Genomic DNA, 23,202 nt, shown 5'->3' with positions numbered 1-23,202 from the left:
TACTACTCTAACTCCATTATCATTATTTTGTGACCTCTCATTCCCAATTGTTGGTTTGAAAATGTCTTCCCTACCTAATTTGGCATTATGATCTCCTAACAAAATTTTCATATGGTATTTAGGAAATTTGGTGAACACGTTCTAGTTCTTTGTAGAACCTGGCCTCAATATTATCAATTTTATCCTCTGTTGTGGCATGAACATTCAGAATGATGATATCACACCAGCAGCCTTTTAGTATTATGTAAGACATCCCATCACTAACAAACTATACCCTCTTAACTGCTGACATGACTGTTGTATGCATGAAAAAACCTGTACCTAATTAATGATTCTTACTTCCCTTCCCATAGAAAAATGTATATTCACCTGCTGGCTCGGTGCCTCTTCTGTCCCTTCCGAACTCCTGTACTCCAACTAAATCCGATATTTTGATATTTCTTTGTCATGAGCGAAACCTGCCCTGTACAGCCTTCTTACATACCAAATATGTTCACTACCTTTAGCTTTGGTCATTTATCCACAGAATCCATCCAGGTCCAAGGCCCTTTGTTACATTTTGTAACAAGCATATTTTTTACGGTGAGTTGTTGTTAGCCCCATGCCCAACCCCCACGCTGGAGGACCACCCCTTGTCAGCTGTCCACAACTGCTTATTCAATATATTTGCAGTTACCTTCCATATCTAAGCGGCCTCCGTAGTCTAGAGGTAACGTTCCCACCTCATGACTCGTAGTACGCGGGTTCAAATACCCGGCGGAGGTCGTCGAATTTTTAAGGGCGGAAAAATTCAGGGAACAAGTCCTCCGGGAGGGACTTTAAGCCGTGGGTCCCGTGTTGTAGCTTTACGGCACGTAAAAGAAAATCATATCTCCAAAGGAGGTCACTGAGCCAAATTACGGACGTTTCCTGCCCAACAGCAGTCTCTAATACCTCTGGTAGATGGGGGAAGCATTATAGATACCTCTCAGCTAGTAGAGCCGGTCTCACTGGCTGGGCGGGACTGATGGCAAGCACCAGTACCAATACAGGTCTAAGTGCATGGGGAAACCCACCCTCTCCATTAACTAACTAACCTTCCATATCTGGAGGCTGTCTCCACTATCTGCAACCTGTGGATGCGCCATGCCATGGTGACAAGGGACCCACCTACCATGGGTTTTCATGGGATAAAGGTTTATATTGTAGTCTTCTAGGTGATGACATATAGTGTACATACATACCAGTCTCCATACATCCCTCTGAAACATTGGTACCCACCTACCACATCACAGGGTGTCAAAACTCAGAAAGTCAGAATGAATCTTGAATGAATTCACTGGATAATACTAAGTTTGAAATGTTACTTTTCTGCCAGCCAACTACATAAATGGAGGAGTTACAAAATCTGAAATACTTTCTTTCACATGAACAAACACATGACCTCGGAATGACATTTTTGTTTATTAAATTGCATTTTGGTGTTATACAGTTGTGGAAAGTCAGCTGTTACACTTTATAAATATAGGGATTATATATACAGCATCTATGTAGCATGACATCTTCTTTTTAACAGACTATGTGCACAACATTTTGCATAAACCTACTATTATATACACTATAAACAAAACAAACTTCTTAAAAGCAGGGCAAATGGTATTTTATGGGGCTTGAATTTGAGCAATACAATTCATTTTAAAAGTTCATAATAATAAAAATATACAATAAATCAAAATATTTTACATTAATAATAGATACAATTATAACTTCCGAACGAATGTTAAAGAATAAAAAATTATTACAGGGAAGACTGAGCACTATTACCGGTAGGACAGCCGAAGTCAGCAAAGCTCTGCCAGTAAGAATATTTACAATCACAATGTTCTCACATTTGCTGCAAAACTTCAGATGTACCCAGCTGCATTCCCTGTTAATTTTATATTCTACTCTTCATAATTCATAAATATTTTTACTAATGTGTGTAACTATATTTCATCTTGAGGAAATATTGCAATAAATGCTCAAACCTGAATTCATAATTACTGTCAATTCACACATTTTAGTCTGAGCTTTTTGGAAACTATCTAACTAAAACATCTTCCATCCTAATGAATTAAGTGCCTGGACTGCTGAGAAGTCATGCTATTAGTGATGGTAATAGCTGATCACAATCAATACACTGTACAAAATATAAAATAATTAAATTTTCATAAGAAATAAAACACAACAGTCACATACAACCTTCACTCCAAGACTCAGTTCAAATTACACAGTATTTTGAAAAAATTATTATAACACCTAATACTATGAGGGAGTCAGTAAGTTGGTCACAGATGGATATAAAACGTAGAACATGTGATACTGGAACCCCCCCCCCCACCCCACACACAATAAAAATCTCAACATATTGTAACATGGATGACCAGAGCGTTTCTAGGCAATGACCTGCAAACAACCTTCAGTCACATAAGCGCACTCAACAATAGGATGAATGTCTATAGTTTTTGCTGGGCAACAGTCAGCGCACCAATGGGCTAACGAGATAGCTATCACATGACTGGCTTTCTATGGAGTCCGTGCCTATGCAATGTCGCAGTAAATATTCCTCTCCAACAATAGAGGCTGTTTTCTGTGTGGTTGATGCAGAGGCTATATAATGACAGAGACAGAATAGATTTCAATTTTCAAGTGTCAGTGAGGGAGTTCTCGGTGAAAGTTTGTCTTATGAAGGCTTCATGTGTGATTAGAAGACTTTATTCATGTGTAATATTCGGAGCGATTTGAAGGGCTTGTTCCGGTGTTTCAATTGCATTACCAGGATAGGACTAGTGTGTATGGAACCAGCGATAGTACTGTAATTTAAGTGTGATTAAGAGAGATTGTAACCAAGGTGCTAATAAATCCAATCATCCGAACAAGAACCCGTCATTCTCGTCAAACGTACCACCCTATACGTGACGATAGCATCCACGAACGTTGATAAACTAACCCACAGCACAGAAGTCTTTTTGACTGTTGTCTCTGCCACATTCACATCTCCATTTCAACCTCTTCGCCATCAGTGAAATATTTGCCACCAAAGTGGAACTGCTTTACTTCACAAAGGCGTCCAATCATAAACAGGAAACATTTCTTTATGAATATTCTTTGCATTGAGCCCTTTTGCCCACAGAAAGCCCAAAACAGAACTCTGCTCTTTGGTAGTACACTCCTCAAGCACGTTCGCCATTTTCACTACTGAAACCAGAATCTGAATATGAGCATGAACGTCTGCTACCTAGACTCTCATGAAGCTGGGCTGTGCTGCTATCTAATGATACACAGAAAACCTATTACGTCCATTAAAGACGTTTAACTTCCATTAGTGACCTATTTACTGACTCTGCCTTGTATAATACCTAACACAAAATTCTTTGAATTCATCACACCCAGCACTCAATGAGAATTTATGTTATTTTATACTGAAAATATATTTTTGAACAGAGGTAAATAAAGATGTAACTTGTATAATAACCTCTTCATACAGCTTGAACTGTAAGTTATTCTGAGCTCAAAAATCAGTTTCATATGAGATGAAAGCTTCATGTCTATGTTCTATACATATTAAATTATGGTAGCTGTAAGTTTATTATTTGAGCAAGTTATTCACAGAGACAGAAAAAGCTGTATACAACATGTTAAGTGCTAGGTCCATAATCATATGGACCCTCCAAAAAATATCTATTAAATGCCTAGGCCAGAGCTGAGGCTGGTAATGAACTGTGTTTTGGTTTCATTTTATTAAGGAAAACTTTGATGCAGCCATTAAAGTCAGCACTAATAAGAACATAACCCCCACAACCTTTGGTACGTTGAGCTACCACAGGATCTTCCACACGCAGGTTCTGGCTAGCATCTGCTGTTCCCTCTTGCTCCTTGATCTGTCGAATGATGTTATCTGGGTTTGGAGCAAATACAGCACATGTAACCACTGCACAATGTGCTTTGATTCCTTCCCAGAAATCATTTCTGTCCCGTCGAACTGATGAAAATTTTGAGTAATCATGATGGGTCTTCCAGATGTAGATACACTGATTTTCAGACCCACTAATAATATACTTACCATCATGACTAAAGCTGGCCTTTATCTGACTGCTTACATTTACATAACCTTTGTATTTGCAAGAGAGATTGAGGTCACGGAGGTCATATAATCTAATTCGGCTATCATTGGAAGTGACCAAAATCTTATCTTCACCTGGCATTGGTTCAATCCCGCTGATCTTCCGCCCAGTCGAATTTTTTCCTCGTGTTGACCGGACGTGTATCTGTGTGTGGTACTTAAGTTGGTCAGTGTTGTAGAAAATGCAACGACCATCATATGATCCCACAACTGCAAATTTACCATTTTGGCAAAAATTGGCTGCAGTGATGAGTTTAGTCTGGCCATCTACCTCATTCCACACGGCCACCTTCTTGTCAGGTATGTTCCACAGACGCAACTTCCCATCTAAGGACCCACTTAGGAAGTACCGATCATCCCGAGGGTGAAAAGCAATGGCTGTCACAAAATCAATATGTTGGAAACAACACAGACACTCTTTCCTTGATATATGCCACAGTCTTACAGTTTTGTCCATTGACGATGATAAAACAAAATAATTCTTTGACCATGATACATCCAGTAAGTCAGATGTATGACCAGTGTAAGTGCAGAATGGTTTGGGCATAAATGGACTTTGGTCATCACTTTTTAGATCAGCATATGCAGCATTTGGATCTTCAGCTGAATGTTGTGAGACCAATGATTCTTGAGATGGTGTTGGTGAAACCTTCTCAGCATTATATTTTGTCCGCATGTCCTGAGAAGTACACAAATATAAGCTGTAGCGTATTTTGTTGAGTCCATATTACTTAATACTAACCATGCACTTATAGCAACAAACATTAACATTTTATACCAACCAACCCTATCACATACAAGAAGACAGGTATTACAAGAAAAGGTGGAAGGTAAATGCAAACATTAAACATTACACACTGTAAATAAAATTAAAAGTTATAGCATTCAAGGATAATATGAGAATGTTCCTCAAATCCTTAGTTTCTTGGAACTAATAATAAAAATTTGATTTGTTTCATTCTGGTACATCACACTAATAATATTATGAAAAAGGTAACAGAGTAAAAGCAACACAGGGGGCCACAAACATATACAGGACAACATTAACGAAGCTTCTTCTCGAGAACAACAAGGTGGCACACATTCGGCCCCCATCAAAAGAAATAAGAGGGATGACAAAAACCAGCTTGGTTTACAAATTCCAATAGAATCTTATCAAACTAACTATAAATATTTTAATGTACTGGAACAGCCGCTGTAGTTGTAAAGACTTCAGATTTTACACCCAACTGTATATTATTTATATAGTATGTATATATTCTAACTTTTAGAACATGTACTGTAATAGTGGCTTCTAACTGTATTGATGTAAAGGTGTCCCTCTGAAGATGGTCTCTGAAGACTGAAACATGTAAGGGCATGAATAACTGAAATAAGAAGAAGAAAAAATAATTAACCAGTCAGACAGGACAGAACTATTTAACTTTTTCATAATAGTAATAATTTACCAATACTTATTTTTGACATCTGATTCTATAAATTTTATCATATATATGCTCATTGTTTCCAGAAAATAAAAGTATAATTTGATTAAGGTCAGGACAAGTTAATAGAAAGGAATTGAATATATTTCCAAGGGGGACTACAAGTCATCCCTTTAAGTCATTCTTTACAAAGTAAAAAATAAAGCCTTATATGGAGATAATGTTTCTCACTCTCTCTGTATTTGATATCAGACCTTAATCATTGGACAAATCTTCTTTTAACTTCATATGGCAGACTTGTACTCCATGATACCTCGGGTCCAAGCGTGTTTTCTGGTCAGTATCCCGAACACCATGCATGTGAGAAGATCTGGCCCCAAGTAGTATGTATCTCATTTCCTGTGACTTCTTTCTTTGGGGATTCATGGAGGAAAAAACATGGATAACCGACAGTTCACTGTATTTAGCAGCTTCCTTGATTACTGTAATCAAATTTCACTATATCCCAAAATGGATTATACAGCAGATAGTGGCATGGTTCTAGTATCGTTCACAGTAGTTCAGTGGTCTTCCCTGTAATCATTCTCATTGGTCTGTGGATAACTGCACAAATTTATTTACAAAACTAAATATAAATTAAAAAAAAAAAATGATGATGATGATGATGACGACAACAACAACAAAAAGAAGACGGTGATGAAGAAGAGGATATTGTGTGACTAGAGTGAGACTTTTTACTTTTATTTCTATTCAAATAAGATCACCTGTTGTATGAGACAAGAAATATGCATACAAAACAAACACGATTCAACAATTACTGGAACACAGGGATCTGGAAATTCTGATGTCACCTAAAACTTGCGTAACTATCCATAGAATATCACGGCAGTGCACCAACTATGCACCAAAGTGCATTCAGATTCTAATTTTTTTTTTTAATAACAGTATAAGAATGGATTGGATACATTAGGACAGCTGATAGAATGAGTGTATGCAAATAGCTTACAAAAGCTTGTATGCTACAAGGAAAGCTTTATAGCTGCACAGTGACCTAGGTGAATTAGAATGACAATGACCAATACTATCACCTCCCTGAATATTGACCTTTCCTCCTGGGACACCCAGTATAAGAAAGATTATAAAGTCAAACACATAATCATATAATTACCTGGAAGTAGGCAAAGGCATTTCGGACTACCCATATGCGCAGAACTTGATCCTGACCAGCTGTAGCCAGAAGCCGCCCACAGGAAGAGAATTTCATGCACCAAACTGGACCAACATGCTCTCCAACAAGATCCTGAACATGCTGCAAGCTATCAAATTCATAAGGGCCCTTATGACTTCCTGATGCTTTTAACTTAATATATTGCTCCCCGGGATAAACATCATCCACAATATCCATTACATCTTCCTTGTGACGAGCATGGGAGACTTCCTGAGCAATTGATTTTGCCTTGTTCATTGTCTTCTTCAACTTTGAACCAAAAATCTTTTTCAGCTGCGCTGCACGACTTATTTTATTAACATCAACCTCCTCACCAGATGGTACTTCCAATTTCTTACTATCCACACTCTCCTCATCTGATTCCTTTTCCCCCTTCTCCAAACTTGAGTTGCTCACATACTCAGATGTGAGCCGCATAATATGCAAGGAGAGTGGGTTGATGCACTGGGGTAACTTGTCCTCAGCTATACTTAGTGGCACACGTTCTCCTGTATCCAGGTTAAGAACTGTTACTTGTTCCAAGATTTCCTGCAGAGAGAAAGAAAGTGACTTTACTTAGCCAACAGAAACAATGGAAACATCAGGATCTCTTTTTAGGGGCAAGAAAACTGCTTTGCCCCAGTACTTCTCTCTCTCTCTCTCAAAAAAGTATGCATTATGTCAGTTTTATAAATTGTTTCCAATTAACATATCAAGGTAGGTCAGAAACTGTAACTTCAGCCCTGCTAAATGGCCTGTGAAATATTCCTAATATAGCAGAGGATTCAGCATGAGGAGTTCTACCTTCTGGGATATAATGCCATGCAGTCCAGGGAAAGTCAACAGATGTTTCAGAGGAACACTGATTCCATATTCAGGATTGAAGAGTAAGCCAAATAATAATGCAAGCCTGCATTCCTATAGTCATCACAGAGTTTTATAATTTGTTCTCATCACCAAATATTACTAGGGAGATCAATTCAAGGATGGGATAAGCACAATATGTGTATACATGAGGGTAAAAGAGGAATACATACACAAATCAGAAAACCAAATGGGAAGAGACCACTTGGGAGACCTAGGACAATAATCTGATTCAGGATCAGGATCAGTGGTGAGAACATGTGAACAGTACAATATGCCTTTAGGATCCATAAAATACAGAAAATTTCTTGATCAGCTGAACAAATATCATCTTCTCAAGTACCCTGCTGCATAGAGTTTGTTGGTGAGTTTCAAATCAACTCTTATGACATAATACTGAGTGGCGCTTTGTAATATATCTGATTTTGTACCCAAGATGCCCTTAAGAGCTGGTAACCACAATAACTATTCTGTGTGCAGGGGAGGTTGTCTGTACAGAATTCTGTCCTGTAGAACCAATGGTAAGCATTTATAAGATTATTAATATGAAACCAATAAAATACATGTCATTAGACTAAACTGTATTGTACTTGAGAATACTGATCTTACCAAATCACTAAGCTGTTTTCCAGAGTCAGTTCGTGTTCTCACAAGCATATTTAACTGTGACATCATTCCTTGTTCATCACCAGCTGATCGCCTTCTCTCTTTTGAACCTCTTGGACTCAGCCCTTTCTTACGAGTGCCCCCACTTGTACGACCAATGCTGCTGCTACTGATAGAGCCTACTGGACTTCCAGATGCCTGACTTGAATTAGCACTTAAGAGCTCAGCCTTAAGTCTTTCCAATCGCTCAAGCTCTTCAGATGATGGACCTTCTGCTTTTGCACGGTCTTCATCCTGGTGGTAAACCACACGGGCATTTTAGAAAGGATGACATCTGGTTTCTTACCAACACATATACAGTGATATGTCAAGAAGCATACTACAGAATTTACAGAACTTGAATACAATTCTGGATGACATGGTAACCAGACATTTACTCTGTACAGCCCTACTGCTGTGTTTTGATATATACCTGTTAGATATTCCAGAACAAGCACTAAGTTACAAAAAATACCAAGTGAAAAAAAGAACAAGCATTAGTGGACCACATTACACCTAGACTGAAATAGCATTAAAATATATGGATTAAAGGCTGTCCTGAAACTCATAGAAGGAAAACTGATCAAAATGCTTCATACAAATGACAAACATGTTATAAATGTCTGAGCATTCCTACTGATAAGGCAACATCAAAAAGAACCAAAGCAATGCTGATGAATGAGTGAAAATCTGAATGTGTTGATGTAGTATCCACAACAACCTCTAGAGTCAACCTACTACATGACATTTCAGTGTGAAATGAGATTCTGTTCGCACACATTACAACTCAGGCAACTCTCAGAGACATGAGGTACTTCTCAAGATCCTTTCTTGATTTTCTATGCATCTTACAACACAATATATTTTAACTTCCCAGAAAATCTAATACATAAATCTTCACAGTGAACTAGTAAAAGTGACTGGATACATTATTTTGTAACATAACAGAAAATCCATATATGTCAGTAAACAAGATACTAAAGAATTTAAGAAGCCTACAAAACAAGAAATAATGTACATTACAACCAGAATGTGAAGTTCTTCACTGCACTGTCTGCTGAACCTGAATGTAAAGGTAATGTAACAGCACAGGAATATCAAGCACCCAAAAAACAATGACCTTAAGTACAAACATAGAAACTAACACATTACATTAAATACTGTTATATATAACTCTCAAAAGTGAAAGTTGATGACATTCTCATACTATCATACTACAGTGTTACCAAGGGAAATCATCTACACCAGTAGCTCTCAAACTCTTTTAGTCTAAGGCTTGCAAAAATATGTGAAGACCCCAAACTACAGACATAAATTAAAACATTATTTCGCAGTTAAATCTTTTTAACATATTGTAACATTTAATTACTTATACTTTGGATTAAATTAATTCATCAACTTTGTTATTAGCCCACTTTTCAGTGGCCTCTCAACAAAGGTTCACAGAACCTTGGATTACCAGTTCCCACTCCAATATATCCCAATACAGATCCAACATGTATACAAATTTAGTTTTCAGCATGAGTAATAAGGCGCCAGGAGTTGCCATGGCAGTCTGTATTGTAACTATTACATATCCTCCTGCAAGGAGCTGCATCATATAAGAAATATAAGTAACAAAATCCCACACAGCTACAAGTTTTGTTGGTTTCAGAAAAAATATGAAATCATGTTAGCAGAAGAAAGTATATGGCAGAAATGTACTTCAATACTCCATAACAATGATGCAGTGAAACCAATGTGCTTCAGTAAACCATGCTTCATCAATCACAGTCTTCAGAGCTGACCCTGAAAATGGATGCAGTATATTCTTCCAAAACACTGGTACTTATCTACTAAATTACATACAGTTAGACCCCTGAGGACCATAAGCTTAAGAGCCATCAACATGAAAACTTTAAATCTTCTATTTTTGTTGTTTATTGCTTCATATTTACACATTTCAATCTTACAACAGTAAAAACTGTCAACAACAGAACCCTAATGTAACACAGCAGCTGATCACATGGATTCAAAGATACAGAATATGATGACATTTCTGTTTGTTATTATATCTTTAAAAAATGGAGTGGAATCTTATTTGAAAACGTACAAAGTTAAGTACAAATGATATCAACTGGTTTAAACATATGAGGGAATAGAATTATCATGTCATGAACTTTCATTTATACCCATATAAACATATATATGGAATCCAAATTAAAGGAATAACTCACTTGTGGTTTCACCACATACTGCCCTTTGGTTGCAGACCTAATGTCTAATGAATGTTCAAACTCTCGCGTCAATGACTCAATTGTGCTGGCTGGGCTTGGAAGAGGTGATGACTGTGGATATGCTTCTTCTGTGGGTGGTGGTGGCTGGAGAAGAAGCACAACATATGTACTATGTGCTCTATGTCAATGCTATGCAAAGTCACAATTATGAATTACTGCAACTGAACAGTTAGTTGAACTGTTAGTGGAGGCAACATCACATTAATGTAAAGGAGAAAAGGAATATAACTTTCTGAATATTGCTCACAGTGAGATTTCTTGGTGTCTGGGGTTTACTTTTCTTCTTTCGTCTTGGCGGCGCAACTGGAACCGGGACAGATGATTCTAGACCTCCATCAAAGCTCTTCCCATTAATGTTATTACAAGTGTTTGTGTTCTTTGTGCTTGCTATTACGTCCGGCTCTTGCAAAGGAACAGTAACTAGTAATGACTGTGACGCTTCATCTTTTTCAAATGACTGAGAAATTTTTGATGTTCCTTCTCTGTCATTTTTAGGATATTTCTGTGCTGCTGCCAGAGCAGAATCAGTAGATAAGTTATGCGAACTCTGTGACGTTAAGGATGCAGTTTCTGGCAATGAATCATCATCTTTCCCACCTGATGTTGTAGACAACACAGCTGGTGGTAATGTCGCACTGTCACGGCCAATAGTGCCAACTGCAAATGAAAGTTACATTAGCATCTTAAGTACATTTTATTATAAGACAACCTGCTTCATATATGGGAGGTCCTGGGTTCAAAATATAGATGAAGACTGGATATCCTGAGAGTTTTCATGGTTTTCCAACAGTCCAATCAGTCAAGTGCTGGAAAAAACTCAACTTGGGTTATGACTGCTGCCTTCCACACCCCTTCCACTTCATTTCCTAACTTCCTGACAATCAATACCTTACAGTATGAGCAGTGTCATTAAAAAAGGTAAGGTAAAGTTGTCCCTGTGTTTAATTAATTTAGCACTATGCCATGAAGGTGTATGGGGGAGATGATGTATAGATCCACATTTTCTTGACCTCGGCACTAACTGGAGGTGACTAGCGTCATTAAATAAACAATAAATAAATAAAACACTAATGCTGAGATCTAAAGTACCATGTGTTAAAATATATAAGTAAAAAAAAAAGTATAGATACCCCTGTAACAGGCTGTGGAGGCCCATAGGGTTGTGAGATATTGAGGTTCCCACATTTTCTAGACAATTGGCTCAAAGATGGCGGCAAGGTTGTCAGCCCTATGCGCTGGCCACCTTTTACCCCCAAAAATATTCCATGAATATTCCTGGTACTCATTTCTGTTAGAGGCTGAGTCAACCCCAGGGCCATAGTGCGGCTGGAAGGAGTAGCTCAACTGAAAATAATCCAATGATCTCATCGGGACTTGAACCCGTGACCTTCTGGCTTGTAGCATAGTGCCTCATTAACTTTAATAGATCCTTAAGCTCAAGTTTCACTGTACCTTGCATTACACTCTGCACTCAATATTCACCTATATATTGACGTCAGGCTCAACTCAATCAAACTGACATGCGTGCCAAGGCATGAGGGTATTAAAGGTAATGACAACAATTCAGTTACACTGAGGAAACAGCTATAAATTGCCCTGCAGCAGTAAGACAAGCAACATCATAAATACCTTGCATTGTATTTTATGATTATAACAGACAGCTCTAAGAAATAATTTTGTATTTCTATCTTCAAGCGAAGTACTCTTAAATTTAAAGTTATTCCATTCATATTCAGAGAGCAACTGTATAGCGTGCAAATAGAGAACTGTGACAGAGAAAGAAATGGAAGAATTTCCAGTCTATTTTTAGGCACTACCCTAGCATCTGTCTGAAGTGAGGAACAGAACAGTCAGCTTCTACATACCAAACAAGTTGATGCAAGAGTGCTCTAGAACTGAAATTGAGACTTTTGGTTCAAATATTATTTAGGCCACAGACTATCCTGATTGAGGTCTTCTATGGTTTTCCTCAGTCTGCACAAGCAAGAGAGAACCTCTATCAGGCCATGAAAGCCTTCATAAATTCATCATTCGCTATTATTATACCACCTCACACTCTACAGCTTGCAATGTATATTTTATGTTGACTAGTTCCATTGTTGGAGCATTTGTTGGACTTGTTCTGTGTCCAGTGGTGTTGGCCTGTAATTGGATTTGCTTGAATGCAATAAATACTATACTATACTATACTAATGCTTACAGCACTTAATAAACCATACCACATTGTTCCATACTCATCATCTATCACTGCTCTCTAGGGCGCATAATATACCTGACAATGCAGTACATTATCACAGCTTTGCTTTTAAGTTGGGATTTCATCTGTGACCTAGCAGTTGGCTAGTTATAGAGTAGGAAATAAGTTATACTTGAGTGACATGTTACATGACACTGCCTAAGGCACGACTATAATGCCAGTTCTCCTGTAACACGGAACACTGGAAAACAAAGTAACTGGAACTTCATCTGCTTTATTCTTCTATGTTCTTATTTATTTAATTTTAGTTTGTTCACTGACACTTTTAATTTTGAAGATTATACAGCATCAAATGATATGTTCAGTAAATAATAAATCAGAAAGGATTAGAAAAAAGAATCTGGGGCCTAATCTAACATACTATTATCACATTTGACTGGATGGACTGAGTAAAACCATGGAAAACCACAGTCAGGGTTCCTGGTGTTCAGGCTGAGAACTGAACTGGGACCTCCTCAATATGAGCAGGAATGTTAACCATTTCACTGCACTGTCTGGTGAATCTTCACCTGTATTATCAATGGAGCCTCCGAGTATTCTGCCCACACGCCCAAGTGACGTCATGCTCTGAAGGCTCACAGTATCATGTTCAATAATACGGAATGGATGCGATGTCTTGCTTGGTACAGCAAATACTCCTTCAACTGATGAAGTCTGGCTATCTGGAGGTGAAGTATTGTTTAGCCCTGTATCTTCATCATCTGTTTGCATTCTCTGTCGAAGCTCCTGGAACCGACGACGGCCTTGGTTTCCAGTAATTTTCTTCTCCATATCCTGCAAAAATCCAAATCGGTTATTAGGAAATTCTAAAAGCACTACTACCTGTCAACACTGATGGAACCTCCACTGGCTACTACAAGGAGAGTCACAAAACTATATAAGTAAGATTNCTTCCGGCTTGTAGCATACTGCCTCGAGCAGTGGCGTGACGTGCATGGAAGCAAGGGAAGCATTGCTTCCGTAGTTAAGAAATGAAATGAAAAGAAGTCATATATAAATAATTCAATTTGAAGAATAAGGATTTGAATATTGTCATTTAGTGTGCGTTCCTGCTCAAGGCCACATGCCTCCTCCTTCTCCCTTCCCTTGCTTGGTGGGACGAACAGTTTCCTTCGTTATTCTCCGTTAAAATTCGTTGCACACGAAGTGGGCAAGGAAGCAACTTTCGGTTTGCTGGCCAATGCCTGTGATGTGGAAGTGAAGGCCTGTGTTCTTTCAATGGTTATGTGAAAATTAACTGTTTAGGTGTGATTTCAGTCTTGTTGGGTGTTATAGGTAACCTTAAGTTTTATTAAAATATTATAAGTGTATATTTAGATGGCGTAAGATTGTATTTGTGATCATATTTTGACACATCAGAAAGAAGCTATCTGCGTTTAAGGGAAGCAAATCTCTTACTGCGGTACACGGGCAGGGGTGTGATTAGACTACACACACAGGCCACAGCTAAAATGAATGCTGACAGACAACACGACTGCGACTGTGCAATCAAAAGCCTTTTAAAATGGGGGTNGGAACAAGACTGGGTTTGGTGATATCAACAACCTTTATATAGCATTGAAACGACATGAGAACTCTCAGACTCACGTTATTTCAACAGTTCAACTTGTTATGTTCGGGAAATCTCGAATTGTCTGTCAACTTGACAATCAAAAGCGCATGACGATACTACATAGAGAAATAATGAAACGATTGATATCATCTGCCATTAAGTAAAGTGGCAATTTGGCCTTCGTGGTCATGACGAAAGCATGGATTCTATCGACCGAGGTAATTATGTGGAATTAGTTCACTTGTTGAGGAAATATAATCATAAACTCAATGTTCACCTTGAGAACATTACAGTGTTTACAGGTTTATCGGACAGAACACAAAACAACCATACTGACTCAATAAGTGATGTAAATTTTGCTGAGTTGATTGCTATTNGATAGGTGGGAGAGCCAATGGTGCTCACAATGGGCCTTAGTGGAACGTTTCAACTTACAATGTTCAGCTTTCATCCTGACAGTCAGTGGTGTGACGTGCATGGAAGCAAGGGATGCATTGCTTCCGTAGTTAAGAAACGAAAAGAAAAGAAGTCATATATAAATACTTCAATTTGAATAATAAGGATTTGAATATTGTCATTTAGCGCACGTTCCTGCTCAAGGCCACATGCCTCCTCCTTCTCCCTTCCCTTGCTTGGTGGGACGAACAGTTTCCTTCGTTATTCTCCGTTAAAATTCGTTGCACACGAAGTGGGCAAGGAAGCAACTTTCGGTTTGCTGGCCAATGCCTGTGATGTGGAAGTGAAGGCCTGTGTTCTTTCAATGGTTATGTGAAAATTAACTGTTTAGGTGTGATTTCAGTCTTGTTGGGTGTTATAGGTAACCTTAAGTTTTATTAAAATATTATAAGTGTATATTTAGATGGCGTAAGATTGTATTTGTGATCATATTTTGACACATCAGAAAGAAGCTATCTGCGTTTAAGGGAAGCAAATCTCTTACTGCGGTACACGGGCAGGGGTGTGATTAGACTACACACACAGGCCACAGCTAAAATGAATGCTGACAGACAACACGACTGCGACTGTGCAATCAAAAGCCTTTTAAAATGGGGGTTTAAAGCAGGGACTTTTCTGAAAAGAAAATAATTACAGAAAGAGGTCGACCGACGTGAGAGTTGTCAGAACTTAAAGCACAAAGCAAATTTTGTGTGAGGAAATTTAATTTGGAACAGTATCCTAAAATAGAATGGCTATCCGGTTGCCGTAATATAGGAAAATTATTTTGTTGGCCATGCCTATTGTTTCTCAATAAAAAAAATGTATGGAACAAGACTGGGTTTGGTGATATCAACAACCTTTATATAGCATTGAAACGACATGAGAACTCTCAGACTCACGTTATTTCAACAGTTCAACTTGTTATGTTCGGGAAATCTCGAATTGTCTGTCAACTTGACAATCAAAAGCGCATGACGATACTACATAGAGAAATAATGAAACGATTGATATCATCTGCCATTAAGTAAAGTGGCAATTTGGCCTTCGTGGTCATGACGAAAGCATGGATTCTATCGACCGAGGTAATTATGTGGAATTAGTTCACTTGTTGAGGAAATATAATCATAAACTCAATGTTCACCTTGAGAACATTACAGTGTTTACAGGTTTATCGAACAGAATACAAAACAACCATACTGACTCAATAAGTGACGTAAATTTTGCTGAGTTGATTGCTATTAGTTCATTTATTAGATACCACTGCTTCCCTTACCAAAAATAGTACCGCACGCCACTGCTGACAGTAAAGTCTTCTCAGACAATCAGCCATGTCAATGTGTGAAATAATGGACATCAATTCTATGCTGACACAGCTGATCACTTAAGATGACTTCATTCTATAGTTCCAACTGTTGATTTGTGAATTATATCAGTGTATCTCAACAAGAAGGTGATCAACTAAGTTAGAACTACTTGTGTCAGGACTAGTAACCCTAACTAAAACCCAGTGCAAATTACATGACTAGGTTACAACATTTTATATTATAGATAACTGTAAGTAAATCTTAAATCAAAGAGCTCTGTCTTCTGCTTCAAGATGATTTCTTGTTTGGCTTATTCTTTGGCCCAGTAGATGGAGGTGATATGTCCCTCCAAGTATTGGTTGCCTTTTACAAGACTACACAACATTATAACTAAGAAGACAGAACTCTTCATAACCATTACTGAGAAACTTGAATCTAAACCTAAACTGTTCTGTGATATAGTAATAAATTCTTTCTGAACAGTCAGTTGATCACTACAGTCCAAGAACATTTTGTTTGTGTCTATGGGTTTGTTTTGTTTGTTTCTTTACTTGTTTTTGCTTTATAACAGATCTCTGGGCTGCTGAGTAAGCATGTACATAAATACAGAATTGAAATCAAGAACTCTGGTTTGAAGCAGGTCCCAATTTTTCCATGACAAGTCCAGTACTGTACTACATTATTTGTCTTGTACTGTCAGATTGACATATTTCTAGCTCCTTTGACTGTAACCCCACATTTACAACTGAGGCATCATCTGAATATATGTATTACTTCTTTTTAATCTTTAAGTAAGACATTTAAGATAAGACGAAAATATGACAGGCAAGCTGTCAGAGAGGTAACCTTCCAAGTCCCTGTATTGCTCAAGAGTTATCTTTACTTGTGTCCTACAGTCTATTACCTCCTAGAACATTTAGAAAACCTACTGATGAATTAGCTCTGGCATTGCATGCATGAAACTATGCATAACTTATCTAGAAACTTAATGTCATTACTTACAACACTTTCATTTTTATCCAAGGCAGATACAACACACTCTTGTGGAACTTCAGGTAGGTCAGCACTGTCATCTTCTAGGTCTGGTTTTACTTCTGGTTCATTCTCTTTTGCCGACACATTATCGCTTGAATCCGTTCGTGCAATTTGTACTTCCCTGCTTCCTTTGCCTTTCCTGTAAGGTACAATCTATATTTTATAATTACAAAAACTTCAAATTAAGAGGTTAAGTCACATTTTAACTGAGTCTGCTGAAATACTAAATTATTGCATCCTCATAATTTGATATTATAATTATTAATATTATATTTTATAAAAAGAATGGCATTACTGTCTCTTCAGCCCGTCAAAGTGATATCGAGGGTGAATTTCAAAGAAATTAGTATCTTATAAAGAGGCATAGAAGTAATGCCTTCTCTCTCACCTTGAAGAACGATTTGGTGTCAAATCTTCTGCATCATAAAATTCCTCACAATCACTACTTCCAGACATGTTTCTTTTATTTCAATGTGCTTCTGAATTCGCATAAACTGTACAATAAAACACAACTTTAATCAAACCTCCACCAGCACCTCCATCCATTTCTGTCTTGTAACGAAGGAAATACCCAATAGGGGAGATACATTTTGAGCATATTTTTGTTTCATTGGTTGATACTGATGTAACCTCAAACCCACTGTACCCATCGTACAAAAGTAAGATGGAGGAACTCGCAGTCGAAGTATGCGGCGAGAATGGGGCCTATTACAAGGTTTGTATTAATTAAAGTAAGCTTAAACTTCAAACTTTCTTATTTTAATTTTACGCAGCTACATGGTGAGCACATCGTATGAAGAGATTTAGATCACAAAGACCTTACTTTATGAGAATCATAGTTTTAAATGGCATCAGAGAACGCGGCTAGGACGCCATGTCTCATTTGACAGGGCGTGATTTTCCCCATGTGCCTCATTGTCGTTCTTTTTTAATCCTGCCGAGGCTTTTGTTCACATTCCGTATTATAAAATTGTTTAGGTTTCAAGGTTTATAACATTGATAATACCTGACCAGTTTGTTTCCTAACATATAATCATTAAAATACCCGCGACTTCACTAACCTAGTCTCTGTTGGTAAGCCAAGACCTACCGGTTGAGTTGACCTGCAGAAGAATAATGCCCGAAAACCTTCAGTTAGTTGCTCCGAAGAAAATTATTTTATAAAGTACGCCACCATTTCTGACAGAGAGATTCGACGTTAGGAGTTGTTTAAACTTACACAACCTATGTGAAGATTGGAACCTATATGTAGCTATATTTGATACTATAGGTCAGTGGTCAATGATCTTTCCCAAAATTATGAGATGATTTGTTAATATTGGTATTTTGATGCACCTTTATTATATCAACAGACGTTATTGTGTGGTTGTAGATGTTGCCTCAACAAATGCGAGCTCATTCTATTAATAAAGTTGTGTTGTTCCATTATCACAATTGTATGTCTTGTCCAAACCCATAGTGGTAGTGATGAATTATACCATGTAAGTAAATAGTTTCAAATTCAGTCAGGGAAATGTTAGTGTAACAGAGTATCAGAACACAGAATAACCAACTCTTGACATATAGGCTGTAAGAAAATACATTTCTTATGTATATGAAATTTTTTTCTTGTTTTTGCAGGCCTTTGTGACAGATGTGTTTGATGAGGATGTGTCAGTAGCCTTTGAAAATGAGTAAGTAATATTTGATATTTGCTACATGAGTTATGTTTATATACTGCTATAAATTGTACATTCATTTCAATCGTGGTATTGGATTGTATATACCATGTGGTTCTGAAATAAGAAGAAGTGAACAGAAAGTAATTTTCTTTTACTTTTGTATTATTATAAACTATTAATTTATTTTTCAGTTGGCAGCCAGAGTCAAAATTTCCATTTTCCCAAGTGCGTCTTCCCCCAGAGGGTGTTCCAGGGAAATCTGACTTCACAGAAAACCAGGAGATTGAAGTATATTCTCGGGCCAATGAGCAAGAAGCATGTGGTTGGTGGAAGGCCATCATCAAGGTGAGATATTTTAATACATATAAAGAGAGAGGTGCAGTTAAGTGCACCTTTTCTCTTCTATTAAATGTAGTAAATGGTCAAACATTGAGTTCTCTGGTTTCTGGTGTATACCGAATGTGTGTGTGTATATATATATACAGTGCGTACAATCAAGTGCGCGCCGTGGCTGCAATTTGCTGTGATTCATACCACCGCAGAACGGATGCAGTCACGGGGAGTGTTGCAACTCCTCCCCGTGACTGCATCCGTTCTGCAGTGGTATGACTCACAGCAAATTGCAGCCGCGGCGCGCACTTGATTGTACGCACTGTATATATATAGAGAGAGAGAAGGGGGGGGAGATTTTTTATTGCTAGTGGGGTGGGACTAAGGCCCTTGTACTGCAGCCACTTCTGGCCTATTGTACCAGCCCCAGATGATAGGTGAGGGTGATTGTGGAGCAATTGGTGGAATGAAGATTGGCAGGGGAAACCAAAGTGCTCGGAGAAAACCTCCCTCAGCGCCACTTTGTCCACCACAAATCCCACTTGACCAGACCTGGGATCGAACCTGAGCCGCCGCAGTGGGATATATGTATAGATTACATAGGCAGTATATTACAGGTAGCTGATGATGCAGCATATTACAGTGTTCACTGAAGTTTAATATAGACTGGTGTTAGTGTTCCAAGTTACCCATTGTTGAGCTGTAAGGCCAAAATAGTTGGTTGCTTCCAGCATTTGGCTGTTGAGCTTTCTGGCCATCCTTACAAAGCCCAAAAAATAGCCAACTTGGTTTTAAATTCTCTTCTTTTTATGAATATCCCATTATTACTGCTTGTAACTATATATAACTCTTTCCTTATTATATGATTCTTCTTATTAACTAAGGATTTCTGTTTTATTGATGAGTTATTTAACCCAAGGGCATGAAGGTCATTGACATTTGTTAGAGTAATAACCTATGGTTTTAATTTCTCTATTAAAATACATACCCAGGCCACTGTAATTTCGATTTCCATCTCCTGGCAATATGAAGTAACCTATATGTCACCAAGTTTCTTGTGTAGTGTCCTCCATTCCCTTCTTCAGCCCTTTTAGGTTGTCCCAAACATCTTGTTCCCAAATTTTTATTTTCTCATGTTAAGGGACTTCATTAAAAAATCAAATATAATAACAAATTACTTTGTATTGCTTATGTTTTATCATTTTAGAAAGTAGATGGGATGATTTAGAGTATAAATCTGAATAACAACCATTTCCCGAGTTTATTCCTTACTGCAAAACATGTTATGCAAGAACTCTGTGCTACATGCTAAAGAAGAGCTTCAGCTAAAAAGAATTCAGTTTCTACTACATGCATTCTACTAGAAGTGCTAAAAGAATTTCTCTTGAAGAGGAGAGATTGTCATTGGGCACCAGCAAAATTTGCTTGACCCTCAATCCAAGATCATATTTTGATGCTCAGTCAGAGGTCTTAAAATAAATTACTCCCTGCAATTATTCATATATGATATGTTTACAGCAGATGGCAGCACTGTATTTTGTTCTAATTTTTCCTGTCATAATACACCAGAATTTGACTAGAAATAGTATAAATGTGTTACAGAAATCTTAAAGAAAAGTCAGATGCTCTCACACTAACTGTGAGTCAGTGATAAATCTAGTTACATTGTTGCATAAGTACAGGTATATATATATACTATTGTAAGGTATAAGGGTATTTTGCTCTTGTAATGTATTTAGCAGTTAAAATCAGTAGTTGCGAAACAGCATGAAAAGAGCATTTCAGTAACAGTGCCTGGCTGCAGACGCCGTTCCAAAGTATGTGGTGGAATGCTGTATGGAACACCTTATCCCTATTGTGTGTGTGTGTGTGTGTGTGTGTGTAAGCAGCTGGCTGGTCTAAATAAGTTAAATCCAATTCCAATCAGACATTTCATATTGTAGATTCAGATAGACAAGACCTATGTGCCTGCATCCTTACATAGAAGAGTATTTCACATACTTCATCAGGCATGTAATTTCTCCTTAATAAATACAGTTTTGTGTAATTTCTGTTCATTTAATACCAACATACATCAAATCCGTATACCACTTGGTGCCTCTGAATATCCTTGAAATACTGAAATGCAACAGCATCAGGTTTTCGTGATAGTGTTGCACTCTGTTGCTTTAGCTCCATCTACTGTAATCACATATGATCTCTGCTCAGTAGTGCCAACATGGGATGAAAGACCGAATATGTCTTACAAATTGTAATGTTTTGCATAATGTTTTGTTATTTTGTTATCCGGATTTTCCTCTTTGGTGAAAGAAAGTACGCTTATGAAATCACCATGCCATCAATTTGTCCACCTTGCAACTTCTGGAGCAGTTAACAGAGATCAATAAATTTCATATGGGTATTATGCTATTAGAGGCCACCTGTATGTTGCACATTTTCATTTCCTGCAATCAGCAATGGCAGCATGTCAGATGTGCAAACTTGTGAGGTAGGAATGACACTATCAACTCTTAACTTTTATCATCTAAAGTGCACATATCAGTACAGTGATAGGTAGTTTCATTGTGGCCAGAGTGCACATATTCATGCACTTGGGCATTTAAACACTGCTAGGAAAGGCGCATGCACATGCCACTCCTAGGAGCACACACACAATCCTAAATTAATATTTTTAAGTATAGGAAAATTCAATGAACATACAATTTGTGTGGTTAACTGCTTGATGTATATATAGCTTTTGCCCCAGTGTCATCTGAATATCTCCTTTGTATGGTACTCCTCGAAGCGCTCGAAAATGCAGTCTCACGTCACAACCCCCCCTTTGAATTTAAAATTAGTTTCACCTGCATCCAAATGCTCCAAAGGATTTTAATAATTTTTGTACGCATCATAGAGTGTCAAAAATAGTGCAATTTTTCCGCAGTTGGTCAGAATTGTCACCTTTTCTATCAATATCTGCATTGTTGTCTCTATAGTGAAGAATGTGAATGTGAAAAGATTGGTCATGTGTGAATGTGTTACTGTAGAAGGAAGTGAGAAATTGTTAAGCAGTCGCCCAGTAGCCTCTTATTCTAGCTCTGATTTCATGATGAAATTAATCTGCGATGTATGAAGTCACAGAGAACTGAATTCACGCTGTATCTAAGCCATGATATAAGCGTCTGGTTGTGATCAGCTGCACCTACAATAGAAAGGTTTGGCATTCAAGTACAAAAGAAGCCATTTTCTCAACAGTCCCTCCTTAATACCCATGCTTCCACTTTTCTATCCCTGTGGTCAACAAGGTCAAATAACTGAAGTGTGTAACAAAAATGTGAATTTTACAAGGAGAAAAATACATATTTAGGGCTCCCAGATGTTTTATACCACCTGAGGCTTAGAAAGAATGTCAAACATTACAAGCAGCAGTGATTTTATAATGCAGCACCACTTTTTGAAGAAGCAGAACACTCCGAAAAACAAAAAAAGAGAGGATACCTTTTTTGCTTAAATATTTTCAAGTCATATGTTACAATATGTGACATTATGTTGTCTGGTAAAACAAAGTTAATTCCATTCCTTTATCACAAAAATTGTATTAGATACAGCATTTTCAAATACAATTCTTAAAATTATAAAAGCACCCTTACAGGAACAAACACTTAAATGCACAGCAGCAACAGGAATTTAAATACACACCAGCAGCAGGCATTTAAATAAACTCCAGCCAACTCAAGCTACCATCATTTCAAAAATCCATCATTTAAAGGTTAATCTAGAGTCCTGCCGTGGTGTACGGTAATATGGCTTCAAGAAAACTGAAGCTTTTGTGGTGTATGTATATCCTGTAGAATATAAAGAGGAAGAACATGCTGAATATACACAGATTTTCATTAGCTTGCAGTTTGATGGCAAGAACAAATGTACCATTGGAGCCAGGCATGTGTAATATACTGTGGAGATGGCTCACAAACATACCTACATGTTGTTGTTGAAATACTGATTATAAGTTCTCAGTTACAAGAATGTCAGCAGTGCATAACTTTTAGGTTGTAAGTGAGAAATTTAGTCTAATTATTTGTACTTAAA

The 23,202-nt window shown here is 37.6% G+C and overlaps 2 protein-coding genes across 9 annotated transcripts in view; one reads left to right on the top strand and one right to left on the bottom strand.

The window, feature by feature from the left end:
• Positions 1-1,424: 1,424 nt before the first annotated feature.
• Positions 1,425-17,705, bottom strand: LOC111867766 (WD repeat-containing protein 44). Its single transcript, XM_023857907.2, has 8 exons — positions 17,532-17,705; positions 17,111-17,282; positions 13,324-13,588; positions 10,805-11,214; positions 10,498-10,641; positions 8,246-8,536; positions 6,734-7,321; positions 1,425-4,820 (listed from the first exon to the last, which is right to left on the bottom strand). The coding sequence occupies exons 1-8, from the start codon at positions 17,597-17,599 to the stop codon at positions 3,711-3,713; spliced, it is 3,048 nt and encodes a 1,015-aa protein (XP_023713675.1). The 5' UTR covers positions 17,600-17,705; the 3' UTR covers positions 1,425-3,710.
• Positions 17,706-17,795: 90 nt separating this feature from the next.
• Positions 17,796-23,202, top strand: part of LOC111867750 (synaptic functional regulator FMR1) — a 66,783-nt gene continuing 61,376 nt past the window's right edge. For 7 of the 8 annotated variants that reach the window (XM_023857879.2, XM_023857877.2, XM_023857876.2 and 4 more), the window contains exons 1-3: positions 17,808-17,858; positions 18,764-18,816; positions 18,996-19,149. In XM_023857879.2, coding sequence (XP_023713647.1) covers positions 17,808-17,858; positions 18,764-18,816; positions 18,996-19,149 — 258 coding nt within the window. Of the gene's footprint in view, positions 17,859-18,763; positions 18,817-18,995; positions 19,150-23,202 lie in introns of all 8 variants that reach the window. The other variant, XM_023857880.2, reaches the window with a different exon arrangement.

Source organism: Cryptotermes secundus, unplaced genomic scaffold (assembly GCF_002891405.2).
Source record: "Cryptotermes secundus unplaced genomic scaffold, Csec_1.0 scaffold116, whole genome shotgun sequence".
NCBI lineage: Eukaryota > Metazoa > Arthropoda > Insecta > Blattodea > Kalotermitidae > Cryptotermes > Cryptotermes secundus.
This window is presented reverse-complemented; position numbering and strand designations above follow the sequence as displayed.